The sequence below is a fragment of the Microcebus murinus genome, chromosome 9, assembly GCF_040939455.1.
Source record: "Microcebus murinus isolate Inina chromosome 9, M.murinus_Inina_mat1.0, whole genome shotgun sequence".
In the NCBI taxonomy this organism is placed as follows: Eukaryota; Metazoa; Chordata; class Mammalia; order Primates; family Cheirogaleidae; genus Microcebus; species Microcebus murinus.
The window spans coordinates 67,457,864-67,471,630 of NC_134112.1; the positions used below are offsets into that span (position 1 = coordinate 67,457,864).

General features: G+C 36.2%; 1 protein-coding gene and 1 pseudogene across 4 annotated transcripts in view; both read left to right on the forward strand.

Annotated features, from left to right (window-relative positions):
* The window catches only part of ZNF277 (zinc finger protein 277), a 95,558-nt gene that overhangs the window by 47,238 nt on the left and 34,553 nt on the right, over positions 1 to 13,767 (forward strand). For 3 of the 4 annotated variants that reach the window (XM_012736146.2, XM_012736147.2, XM_076006550.1), the window contains 3 exons: positions 1,695 to 1,896; positions 10,757 to 10,845; positions 11,109 to 11,191. In XM_012736146.2, coding sequence (XP_012591600.2) covers positions 1,695 to 1,896; positions 10,757 to 10,845; positions 11,109 to 11,191 — 374 coding nt within the window. The remainder of the gene's footprint in view (positions 1 to 1,694; positions 1,897 to 10,756; positions 10,846 to 11,108; positions 11,192 to 13,767) is intronic. The other variant, XM_012736148.2, reaches the window with a different exon arrangement.
* LOC142872926 (small ribosomal subunit protein uS2-like) lies at positions 1,927 to 10,845 on the forward strand (annotated as a pseudogene).

A 13,767-nucleotide genomic window follows, 5' to 3' on the forward strand; every position in this document is an offset into this window, starting at 1 on the left:
ATATGATTTACTTCCTTTTGTCATTTAGGCTTCAAGGTCCCTATACCAAAGGATTATATATTTGTGCATCTGTTGTCTTTTTACTGTGGGGTAAGATGTAAATATGATACTTGTGGTGACAGCTGGAAATAAACAATCTGTTAGACAAATCTTACTGAGTTATATCAGCCAGCCCAGTTCTTTGTATTTTGGGCACTCTTATCCAGTATTAGTAAATAATTTAATGAACAATGATAAACACTTTGATTTAGCACACTTTAATATGAGTAGACTATATGTGAGTGATGCATTAGAGGGTCCTCTCCTATAGGAAACCTTCCCTCTCCAGCTCAGTTAGGTGACTCTCCCCTCCTCCTTTTCCCATCAACACTGTACATTCTCTATCTCTTTATCTTTTAAATTTATTTATACCTTGAAACAAATTGTGAGCACTTTAACTTTCATGGTAAGAACCATGTCATGCAACATTGAACAGGAAAAGACCAGCACCCATTAGATACTCAGTTGATTTTTATTAAGGGAGTGAATGAATGCTGCCCTCTTACATTACTTCCCTAATTCTTGAGCTGTGGTCAGCATTGTACTGGTGACTGATACAATTAATTAATAAATTAAGAATGCCTTGAAAATTACATAAAAATAAGAAATAAACTTGAACAGGAAAACCGATATTAACCTAATTTCAAAGACTATAGAATAGCCCCCTCCCTTCCTCCCTTCCTTCCTTCCTTCCTTCCTCCCACCCTCACTCCCTCCTTCCCTCCCACCTTCTTGCCTTCTCTCCCTCTACCTCCCTCCCCACTCCCTCCCCAAAATGCCAAAGGCCTTACCCTAATTTCTTTACTCTAGTTTTCTGGTTACTAACAGCCTATGTAAGTGACAGGTCCAAAATTCTACTCTGGAGACTAAAGGAGGCTCTTGACACAACTGGCTGCAGATTTAGGCCCTAAAATCAGAGATATAGACCTTACACACTTCAACTCTAAAGATGCTGTAGGTGATGTTAGAAAAAGGAATAGTACAGACAGGAAAATGTTTATCCCATATGTGTAGTAAATGAATATTCATCTCTTTGTTCACAGAATTCTGACTTGTGATACATAATTGTATAAGCAAAAGATAAATATAAATCAACATAGAAAATTGCCATCAGGGCCACCTAGGATGTACTGTGTTGACCCAATGTGAGAGCCGTCTTCTCTGTACATGACAAATAATCAGAAACAGGAAAGAGGTTGCAGGTGTGACAGGAAGCAGCTTAAAAGACAGGCCTGGCATCCTCTGTAGCTTCAGTATATACCATTCACTTCACTTAGTGTGATGACTCTCAGCCAGAGGTCACAATTGGGCCTTAGAACCTTATCCCAGCGTGTTGCAGCCTTTCCCCTTGCAAGTACCCCGAGAATTGCTGCCATTGGCCAGTGTCCAAGAAGGCGGCTTGAACAGCTGCCCTTACGAATGGGTTTCCCCCATTCAAGCAAGCAAATGGGGAGTTTGAGCTGCTTTGCAATATTCCCTGCCTTTGGGTTGCAAAAGATGTTTAAAATGATAATTAAATATCCTACTCTCTGGTACTATGTATTTTTTTTTTTTGGAGATATGTAAATATCTTTAGGATCCTTTTAATGCAGGAGGTGAGAAATCATCCATCTAAAGAGTTGGTTTAAGCTTTTTTTTTTTTTTGTCTTTCCCAGACAGTAAGGATTGTATCCTAGAGCCGCTTTCCCTGCCAGAAAGTCCAGGTGGCACCACCACTTTAGAAGGTTCTCCATCTGTGCCTTGTATTTTCTGTGAAGAACATTTTCCTGTGGCTGAACAAGACAAACTTCTGAAGCACATGATTATTGAGCATAAGTTTGTCATAGCTGATGTCAAGTTAGTTGCTGATTTCCAAAGGTAAGTTTTATTTTTCTCTATGAAGGAATTAAATTTATTTATTATGAGAGGAATAGCAAAACCTATATGTAAAATTCCTTTACAAAAATGAAAATGCATATTCTTTTTGAGGTTTCTCCTTAGACTTTTTTTAAAAAATCTCTGCACTGTTTTTCTTTAGTGTATAAATAGTATTGGAAAATTTTCACAAACTAATTCATTTACTACAAATTCTCAAAACAGACCTACTTTCCAAAGAGTAGATATTATTCCCTTTGCAATATTCCATGAGATTGTTGATATCTGTCAGATTAATGTTCTTTTCATGTTTTAGGCCATAGGCAATTCTCTAACTGAGTGAATTCTTCTAGAAAGCCCAGAATAGACTTCGTAGCAGGCCACCCAAAAGGCAATGTTTGGGAACAGGGACCCTTGGAACCTTTCAAGCCAAAAGGATATTTCCCAAACAAATCTCAATTTAAGTGCTGTGATGAAACTGAAAACCAGAAAAATGTTGAATCATTCAAAAAGCCAAAGGAGTATAAGAATAGATGCTATTGAGGTCACTCTGAGGTACTGAGAGCAAGAGGACAAGGAAGATGAAAAAGCAGATGGAGATGGGTACTTAAGGAGCTATCAACACTGGGCAGGTATGAAATGTTCTTTCTGTATGGGACCTGACCTACACAGCCAGGGCCCAAAGCGAACTAGACTAACTTAGGAGCATCTGACTTGGAATGATCCATACCAGCATGCTAGTAATATAGGCAATTATTCCTTTTTTCCCAATTTATAATTTCTAGAAGTAGTGGTCCAAGAAAAATGCTTTCCCTTAAGCAGCTGTAGTGAAGTAATTATGTTCATGTCATGATTATTTGAGACTTGGAAACATTTTCCATAGAAGACAGCATCTTGTTGGCTACTGGCCTATACAGTTACTGAAAGCATGCAATTCGGTGTATCTGGTAAGGTCCCATTTTGAGGTATTCTTGTCCTGATTTCCCTACAAAATGTTAGAGTGGCCCAGACATTGTAATATCCCCACATCTAAAGTCTGTAGCCCCCAGGCCCCATAAATCATTCCTAGCAAGCAGCTTCTTTCTTATGATGGGTATTGCAAAACTGCAAGCTGTATTATTAAGAGTTGACTGAAACCAGACAGGCCTATGGTTGAATGCAGGCTTTAAGACTTCCTAACCTTATGACTTCCAGAAAACTATCTTATTGCTCTAAGCATCGATTTCCTCATCTAAAAAATAGGTTAACACCAGCCCTCATAAGATTGTCAAATATTATATAAAACAGGGTATGTATAGTATCTGCTAGTGTCTGAGACATAATGTGTACCTGATAAATGATACCCAAATTTTTATTTGTACTTTTATTACCAAAGATATATTTGAAATCTTAGTTTCTGCAGCGTAGCTTGAATTTCCAATACACATTTATGCTGGTCTAAAACCTAATTATCATTTGTAAAATTTAACTTTTGAGAGAATTTTATTCAGGGTTCTAAATAATCTAAACTTCTAGAAAGAAAATTTGTTTTTAATTTGGAATAGCCAGCATACCCACAGGGGTAATATTAACTATTCCCTACCCCTGATCGCTGCCCTTCATGTTCCTCCCAACTGCCTAGCACCTATACTGAATATCTACTGCAGGCATTCTCAAACTGCAGCCTGTGGGCCACATGCGGGTGTTTTTGCCCATTAGTTTTTTACTTCAAAATAAGATATGTGCAGCGTGCATAGGAATTTGTTCATAGTTTTTTTTTTAACTATAGTCCGGCCCTCCAACGATCTGAGGGACAGTGAACTGGCCCCCTGTTTAAAAAGTTTGAGGACCCCTGATCTACTGTGTGCCTTCTGTATATGGCCCCTATATTTATATCCACTCAGTATTGCTATTTTGGGGTAGATTTTAGTGTTGCCTGATCTGGGAGCAGACATAAAACATAGTGGGGCGGAGAGTTATATGAATGATACATGTCACCAACTAGTAAAATAAGCTAATTCCTTGTATACTTTCAGAGGAGGGATTCTGTGCTCTATTCTCATTCATTCTTTATTTTCAATTAAAATGTGTGGGTATGTTCATTCTTGGAGTATTCTGGGAACTTTATTATATATGAAACCTAGTTATATGTAGTCAGATCTTTTACTCTCTTTTGAGAATAAAATTGATAGATAGTGTTAAGATTTTTCTTTCTGCCCCTAAAATCTTTGAGAAATTTCTGAATTGGAGTTATATTCTCCTTTGTGCTTATGTATGATAGTTAAGTACTTACAGTCAGTCTTTCTGTTTTAATCATTGACATTAATCTCATCCATATGTGGACAGGAAAATCAAATTATTTACTAGGTCTCAGGGCTTAGGAATCAATAATTAAATGTTGGGATCAATCATGCTCTAAATGCAGATAGGCAATACAATGGATGCTTTTTTTTTTTTTTTTTTTTTTTGAGACAGAGTCTCGCTTTGTTGCCCAGGCTAGAGTGAGTACCATGGCGTCAGCCTAGCTCACAGCAACCTCAAACTCCTGGGCTCAAGCAATCCTCCTGCCTCAGCCTCCCGAGTAGCTGGGACTACAGGCATGCACCACCATGCCCGGCTAATATTTTCTATATATATTAGTTGGCCAATTAATTTCTTTCTATTTATAGTAGAGACCTGGTCTTGCTCTTGCTCAGGTTGGTCTCAAACTCCTGAGCTCAAATGATCCGCCCATCTCAGCCTCCCTGAGAGCTAGGATTATAGCCGTGAGCCACCGCACCCTGCCAAAATGGATGCTTTAAAAAGAAAAAAATACATATTTGATGTGCTTTCTAAAGTAATAGTAAACAAAGTAATGCTAAAACTTCCTAGGGCAGAAGAAATTAAAACAACACTAAAAAATCTTTCCTTTGAGCCCATTTAACATAGTTATTAATACTGAGCTATGCCTTTCTGCTCTACCCAGAGAGGGGTCCACACACCATTGTTCTGGATTCCTGTCATAACTTAAAGGGAAACTTTCACAATGTCCAGAGCCCTGAAAGTCCTGCCAATGAAAGAGGAGGATGTCCTTAAATTACTTGTAGCAGGAACCCACTTAGGTAGCACCAATCTTGACTTCCAAATGGAACAGTACATCTACAAAAGGAAAAGTGATGGCATCTACATCCTAAATCTGAGGAGGACCTGGAGAAGCTTTTGCTGGCAACCTGTACCATTGTTGCCACTGAAAACCCTGCTGATGTCAGTGTCCTATTCTCCAGGAATATCGGCCAGTGAGCTATGCTATAGTTTGTTGCAGCCACTAGAGCCAATCCTACTGCTGGTCACTTCACTCCCAGAACCTTCACTAACTAGTTCCAGGCAGCATTCTGGGAGCCACATCTTCTAGTGGTTACTGATCCTAAGGCTGACCACCAGCCTCTCACAGAGGTGCCTTACGTTCTCCTGTCTGCCATTGCTCTGTGTAACACTGATTCTCCTTTGCATTGTGTGGACATGGCCATTCCATGCAATAACAACGGAGCTCACTGAGTGGGTTTGATGTCATGGATGCTAACTTGGGAAGTTCTGTGCATATGTGGCACCAGCTCCCATGAACATCCATCCGTGGGAGATCATGCTTGATCTCTGCCTCTGCAGAGATCTTGAAGAGATTGGAAAGGAAAAGCAGGCTACAGCTGAAGAGGCTATGACCAATGAGGAATCTCAGGGTGAATGGACTGCTCCAGCTCCTGAGTGCACTGCTACTCAGCCTGAGGTTGCAGACTGGTCTGAAGGTGTACAGGTGCCCTCTGTGCCTATTCAACAGTTCCCCACTGAAGACTGGAGCACTCAGCCTGCCACAGAAGACTGGTGTGCAGATCCCACTGCTCAGGCCACTGAATGGGTAGGAACAACCACTGAGTGGCCTTAAGCTGTTCTTTCACAGGCTCTTAAGCAAGATGGAAATAAGGTTGACAGAAAATAAACATCAGTTTCTTAAAAAAAAACTTAGCTATTTGTTAGCTTTATTCAGTAGATAAAATTGGTCCAGAAGATAAATGTTAACTCCTAATCTTGCCCCTTTCTATATTAAATTCCACTCATTCAGTGCCACTTAATTAGCAACCATATTTCAAACCTTTATGCCTATTATCAGTAAGCACGCCAGTTATGGTAGGGGGCAGGGCAGGCAAGCTATTGCTACAAGGATTTTTTTGTGAGACAATTCTGTGAGACGTGATTTGAAGTTCCTTTGGAAGAAAAAAAAATTTACTGATGACCTAGTAATTACTTTTATGGCTTTTTAATAAAGTATGAAATGCTTTGAAAACTGTCATCCAAATAGAGTTCATACCACATGTTATTTCTTGGCGGCCTTTATATATTGAGTAGCTACAATTGTAGGTTTGAATAAACTAGAGAAGTAGGAAAAAATGCAGAAAAGAAGTACTAAATGATCTCTTAACTATGAAAAAAATATGTTCTTAGTGGGTGGGGAAAAAAATGCCACAAGAAGGATGTATTGAAGATCTGCTATCTTTAAGCTGTCTCTCAATTGAAAACAATTTATCTGAATGCCTTTAGCAACCACAAGGAAATGTATTAATGTATGTTGATACCTCTTAATCCTAATTATAAACTAAAAAAGCACTTGTATGTGTTTAATAACTAGGATGTTTCTTAACTCAAATGTAGACTTAGGTCAAATATTATATTCCAGTAGAAATCTGTTCATACAGTCAACCACAGTAAGATATGCATAATTTTATATTTTTAACTTGTATGATGATTTATGGTTATATTTGGCTTTTGTAACAGATGATTTTTACTTTTATGTTGTTGTCACCCAACCTTTGGTGAGGAAGAACACTCAAATGACAACTTTGTTCCTACTGGACCAATTTATTATCTGCTTTATCCCCCTTCCCTTGGAAGCCACCTAATACCATCTCAGAGATATTATTAGAGATGGCATCTGAAAAACATCATTTCCAAAATGCATGACTCTTGTTAAAAGAACAATAAAAAAACTTTTAACCTACGCAAAGACTACCAGACTATGAACTTTCAGCAGTGTCTTCTCTTCCTCTATTTCATAAGAAGCTCTTCCTAACTATTTGAGGAGGGCAACTGAGGTTCTGCTAGACAGAATCTCCCCATGATTTTAAGTCAATTGATGTTAGTAATTGCTTCCCTTGTGCCTGTCACCTTTCTGGTACAAAATAAGTATGTGATGTGATTCTTCAAAGATCAAAGAGACAGTACTCAAAAATGGAAGGCCTTGGAGACTGAGACCCATTGACTATTGGAATCATGTGATTGTTACCTCTGGTGGAACTTCTTTGCACCTCTTGCTTGCCTAGTTAAGGAGTTCCAAATCAACAACCCTAAACAGATGACACCAACTTTCAATCCTTTAAGTAGGAAGTTAGGAGCAGTTCAGACTGAAAGCTACTGTTAGATAATATGCTTTTAAGAAGGGAAAGAGTCCCTTCAGACTTCATTTCTGTAGTTCTACTTCTGCCTTATCAAAAGGCAGTCTATGTGACCTCCTTGGTCTCTGAGGAAAAAAAATGCTTCAAGCATTCATTACAACTATAATTCTAGGGGCTTTTTCTTATCCCTGCCTTCCCTTTTCTGCATTTCTTGTACAGATTGGTCCCACATGACACTAGAGACACTGTGTTATAGAAGACTGAGTTTGGCTTTGAAGCCAGAGTTCAGATACCAATTTTAATATTCTAATTGTGTGACCTTGTGGCAAGTAAGGACTCATTAAGTGGTAGCTACTGATAGTTGTCATTATTATCATTCTACTCTTTCACCATGTCAGCCACCTATATCTGCCCTCTGACATTATTAATATAGTTATTTTGACTTTCTCATTAAATGTTTGATGAAATGTTATTTTAGTTATTGTGTTAGGGACCATTATTTCTCTGGGATCGATATAAAGGCTTTACTACTTTAGTCTTATCTAAATATGTTACTTTTTCATAGTAATAACTATCATTTATTAAATATCCAAGATTTGGAACACTGTGCTGTATATACATTGTCCTATCTAATGATCAACAAGTCATTTTACAAATGAGTAAACAGAGTTTCAGAAAGGTTAAATCACTTTAAATTCAAGTCCATATCTCTGGATGCAAAGTTCCCACTCCTCTAGTCCATATTGTCTTGGGTGGTAGAGTCTGTTATTAATACATCAGCTATGATGGTTTGACCACTGTCTTAATTTAAAAAGCAAAACTGCCTCTAACATAAGATATATGTGGATAAGAAAGGGACAGTACTGACTCTTGATTAAAACTTAAGTCATTGATAATTCAAAGGGCAGTCTTGTTACTACGATCCAAGCTCTTACTTGGTCATCTACTTCACATAATTTCACACAGATACTTTTCTAAGTCTATGAACATTTTCCAAAGATAACCAGCCTGTGTATTCAAGGAGTTATTACTGCCTTTTAATGCGTTGCAGACTCAAAATGGAACTGTGCTATAGAGAGCTAACTACCATTCTCAGTTTTGTTTAGAGGATATCACCAAGGTAGGTACTTTGGGACTGATGAACCCCTCCTTGGTGTATTCCCTAGAGAGAACTTGGCCCTCTTGTCTTTTAAAGTCAGCAGCCCTCAATCTAAACTCCTCCTAACTTCCCACCTAAAGATTGAAAGTTGACACCAGCTATTAGGGGTTGTTGATTTGCTAACTAGGCAAGCAATAGGTGCAAAGAAGTTCCACTTCAGAGGTAACAATCACCTGATTCCAGTAATTAATGGGTCTCAGTCTCTAAGGCCTTCCATGTTTGGGTACTATCTCCTTGATGTTTGAAGAATCACATCATAACGTATTTTGTATCAGAGTTTCAAGGTGATAAGCACAAGAGAAGCAATTGCTAACATCAGTTGATTTAAAATCATGGGGGAGATTCTGTCTAGCAGAATCTCAGTTGCCCTCCTCAAATATTGGTAGTTATCTGATTCTGACATATATGCCTTTGATTTGTCATGAAAATAGATGTTTGTATATTACCATTTAGAAAAACAATCTGCCACTATTCTTGACATCTCTAATACAGGTTGTATATTTTTTCATCCCTGTTGTGCTGATGGGAGAATAAGAAAAGGACTGGAAATGTCATTTTTTATTTTCTTAAGCCTTCTCTTTCTCCCTTTTCCTCTCAGGAGAGAAAAAAGCAACAAGTAGAGAATGGAGAAGTGGAGAATAAGAGTAGCTGTGTAGGTTACCAAGGAGTGCAGGGTGCTGAAACTGGCCCAGGATGGCCAAGGAAATAATGTTCAGCCTTTTATAGCTACTTTTTCTCCTTTTGTCTGCTGTGATGGATTCAATATGCACTTGCCTTGTGCTTCTGAGACCTCTAATATGAAAGCCTGTATGTTAGCTATAGAGTAATGGTGCATCATTTACATATTTTTGGTTGGAGGCTAAATAGGAGTTTAAGATTGTCATTTTCAGATCTCTTAGGGCAAAATCAAGCACTGTTTTATAAGGGAAGGGTTCTTCTTTTACTTACCCACCAAGGTTGACAGTATGGTTATACATGAGAAGAAAGAACTAAAATATGTGGTTCTATTTTTATACATTATTTACTGACTTCTTTTCTTTATTACTCTATATTCACTCAGTATTGTCATCCCTTTATTTTTATATTTTATGTCAGCTTATGTCATGATTTTTTCTCTCAGACCTCTCCCAGCGTGGATTATTTTTCTAATACATGAATGTTCTTTCTATAGAGCACCGTGGAATTTGGAAATTAATGTTAAGAAAAAAGGGGGTAAAAATAAAAAGAAGACAAAGTATTGAGAATGAGGGATACTTAGAGAGCTTTATAGGAATCTTCAAATGTTCTTCTACACATCTTTAAAACATTTACTGTGGTCCTGCTATGTCCAAAACACTGTCAGGTGCTATCTCAAGCCATTTAAAATGTCCAAATTCCTATTCTTTCATACACTTCATCTATTTTCAAGTCCCATCTTTTTCACAGGGCCTTGTGAATTTTTTTGTGTGTAAGTTACTTATTTTATCCATCAGTTGTGTAGCCTAATAGATTGTGAGTTATAGAATCAAACTCTCCATTTCCTTTCTCCTTATGAAGACCACATTCTCTTCTTAGTACCATTTAATAAATGAGATTGCAATTGCCAATATAAAGCTTGTTAGATAAATAGAAAGGTGAACAGCCCATTGAATTCTGTCATCTTACTCCCTCTTTCATCAGATATGTAGGTCAGGGTGTTATGCTTTTTAAAAAAATTTAGCCAGTGTGCTGCTTCTAACTCTGCTCATTAGATGCAAGAATTGTAAGTTCAGCTATTTTTCCAAAGTCTGAATTTGCCTCATTTCAGACAGAGTGTGAACATATGAAATTTTTCTACCTTGCTATATAGGTATTGAATTTAGACTGATTTTTCATTGCATTATTCTTCTGACCTCTGTTCTTTTGGTGTATAGACAATCACTACTGTTTCTTTATTGGAGAATGTGTCATAGCCTATTTAATCATTGTTACATTTAAAAGACACATCAACTTAGATGTTATTTCAGAAAACTTCATTATCAGATAAAAATATTTATTTTAACTTTTCTAAATACCTTTATTGAACTTGGGGACAGTAAAGTTTAATCATTTTCATGCCTTTACATGGTAATTTCTTTTATTAAACATATATTTCATATTTCTGCAATGCTCCACTGCCTTTGTATTCACAAATTTTCTAGCAGTTTTCAGTTAACATTTGATTTGTTGCTTTGGAATAATTGAATGTTCTTATAAAATTCTGTCATTTGAAAGAAAGTTGTGTCTTCTCACCATCCTTTTTTCTTTCTTTCTTTTTCTTTTTTTTTTTTTTTTTTATTGTTCTAAGGTACATTTTATATTGGAAGAAAAGGTTCACTGAACAACCCATCACAGATTTTTGTAGTGTGATAAGAATCAATTCCACAGCTCCACTTGGTAAGTGTACATCTTGGCTACCATCTTTTCATTACAATCCAGAAATTCACAGGAGTAATTTTACTGTCTTAAATCTTGCTCTCACTTTCATGATAGATAAAATTAAATTGCCGTGTTTATTTTGTCCAACTTGAATAAAGCTAAAACAATTCTATACCAGAAGGGATCCTAATAGACACACACAAACAGACACTTTTAAAGGAATAAATCTTTAAAAATGATAAGTGTCTTTTTTCTCATTTATTTTCCTAATCTCTCAACAGAAGAACAAGAAAATTATTTTTTGTTATGTGATGTTTTACCAGAAGACAGAATTCTTAGAGAAGAGCTTCAGAAACAGAGATTGGTAAGAATTGTTTTCAAGGGCGAATAGCATGTTGGAAATACATACAAAAATCGTTTTCGTTGTGGCTTTTTTTTTACTTATAGAAACTTTCAAACATGCACAAAAGAGTAGACAATACATAAAAATCTTAAAACAGAAAAAAGTATACCCTTGACTGAAAACTAAACCATTTCATGTTAAAAATGCAGAGATAATTTTTGGCTTTGTTTTGCTTCCTGGATTATCTCTAAAATAACAACAGAGCTTACACGTTTTAGTATAATTTTAGCTGCGTGACACATGCTTGGGTTCAGTAGTCGTGGAAAAATGCCCTCAGCTAAAATTGAGTTGAATTGATTAACCTTATTTTCTCCTCTTTGCTGGAATGTGCTATGCTCTAGCATTTCTTTTATTCTCCTTTATGAATTAAGCATATGGTTTGATCAACATACTAGTCTTTCTCATTTTTAGCCTTAACCATAAGCAAGCTAATTTGAAAACCTCAGCATCTTTAGTCTTTAAAAAAGATAACAGCACATACAAGTATGAAAAATTTCATTGTCATTAATCAGAAATTAATTTTAAGTTTTAATATTGTTGAAAAGTGCACAGTTTCTTATTATTTGTGACACTACTTGAGATTGACTTTTTCTTCCTTTAATGATTTCTTATAAGTCTTCCTTGTATCTTTGGATTTGGCTAGATATATCATGAGAGAGATGGTTTAAATATTTGTGCTACATCCTCAAGAGATCTAGGAGGAAACTAAATTCTATGTACCATCATCATGTAATTTTAAGAAAAACCCCTAAGGCACATTTGATTTTGGAAACATCCCAAATGATTATTTCTCCCAGTAAAGGAAGATGATAATGTTGGATGTTGATTTATATATTTAAAAAATTATGCTCTTTCTGTATAACAATTCCAGTGAAGAGACAGGACTTCCTAAGTTTCTTTTCTCTACATATAGTAATGTATTTTGAAATCTGCAAAACAAGGGTGAATTTAGTGTCATAATTTATGAATTTTGTTTGCTTATATTTCATAATTTTTTATTTCCATGAGTTTTCTTATTTTTCTCACAGTGGCCTCAATCAAGAATAATCAAGGGGGAAATGGGCATTTATTGAAACCTTAAAATCTGTACCCCCATAATATGCCAAAATAAAAAAAATAATTAAAAAAAAAAAAAAAAAAACTACATGAAATGAAAAAAAAAAAAAAAGAATAATCAAGGTGTCATGATCCTAGTAGCCCTAAGGACTTCTTTATAAGAACTCAAACCCTACTACTTCAGCTGTTGCTATTCCTCAGCATGCAGAATCTTTACTGTATATCTGCAGATAGACTCAGGTCCCTAAAACAATCTACATCTATAAAATTTAGATGACCTTTTTTACGTTGCAAATTTAAATTTATCACAAAGTGATAAATTTAATGAAAGTGAGATTATGGAGGCTTAAAGAAACAAAACAGGAATGAAAATCCAATTAATCCATACATGCTCATTGAATTCCTGCTTAATTAGATGATTATACAAAGAAGTAAAAGCAGAGCCTATATCATAGAACAGTGTACAGTTTAGTTAGAAAAGAAAAACAATTATGTATTCTTATCTCAGTAATTTAGAGATAATGATAGAATATCTTGTAGCGTTTATAGAGATTAAGTGAGATAATGCACATAATACACTTAGAATAGTACCTGGCACATAAAAAGCACTAAATAAATATCAACTGATAAAAATAACAATAATGATACTGTGTCTTAACAATGAGAAGGATTTGAGTAGTTAGAGAGTTGTAGAGGAGGGAGGAAAAATGCATATGAATCTAAACATTCAAGATGTAGTCAGGAAAGTTGAGTAAGTGTAGTTCTGCCTAAGGTAGAAAAATTTTTTATGGGGAAAAGTATGAGACAGATTTGAAGAGGCAAGGTAGAGCTAAATTGTGGAAATCTTCAGTGCCAGGAACTTGATTTTTTGGTGATAAAGACCCTTTAATGTGTCTTCATTGCCCATCCGAGTGACATGAAGACAAGATAGTAAATGCAGCTATGTAAAACTCCATTTAAAGCTATCAAATCCTTGGGAAGAACAGGTCAACTTGGAGATGTGGAAAGAAGCTAACAGAATTACTGACTCCCAGCTATATGTCATACCTTACAGTAGGTCCTTGTTTCATAGCATCCTTTGATGTAGCTATTAAATGCCATTCTGTTGATGAGGAAACTGTGGGATAATAAGATTAATTTGCCCAAGACCACATAGTGAATGAGAAGCAGAGGTAAGGTTTCAAACCAAATGTGCCTGGTATATGTCTTTTTAAGCCATGCCATGCCAATCTAGCAATAAAGAAATAATTTTATTTGGCCTGCCATGGGCCTTGTATTATTATTCTAGGCTTTGGGAATCACTTTCCTGGATGTTTATAGTCTGACAGATCTGTGCAAGGAGGGGATTCAGGCTTGGATTAAAGTTTAGGGAAAGCAGAGGTAGTTTACAATAGCCAGCTGTTGGGAATTACGGTTAGAGGATGAAGAAAAAGCAAAAAAATGACTTACCAAGCAGCAGGAAGACAGGTTGAATTTGCCAT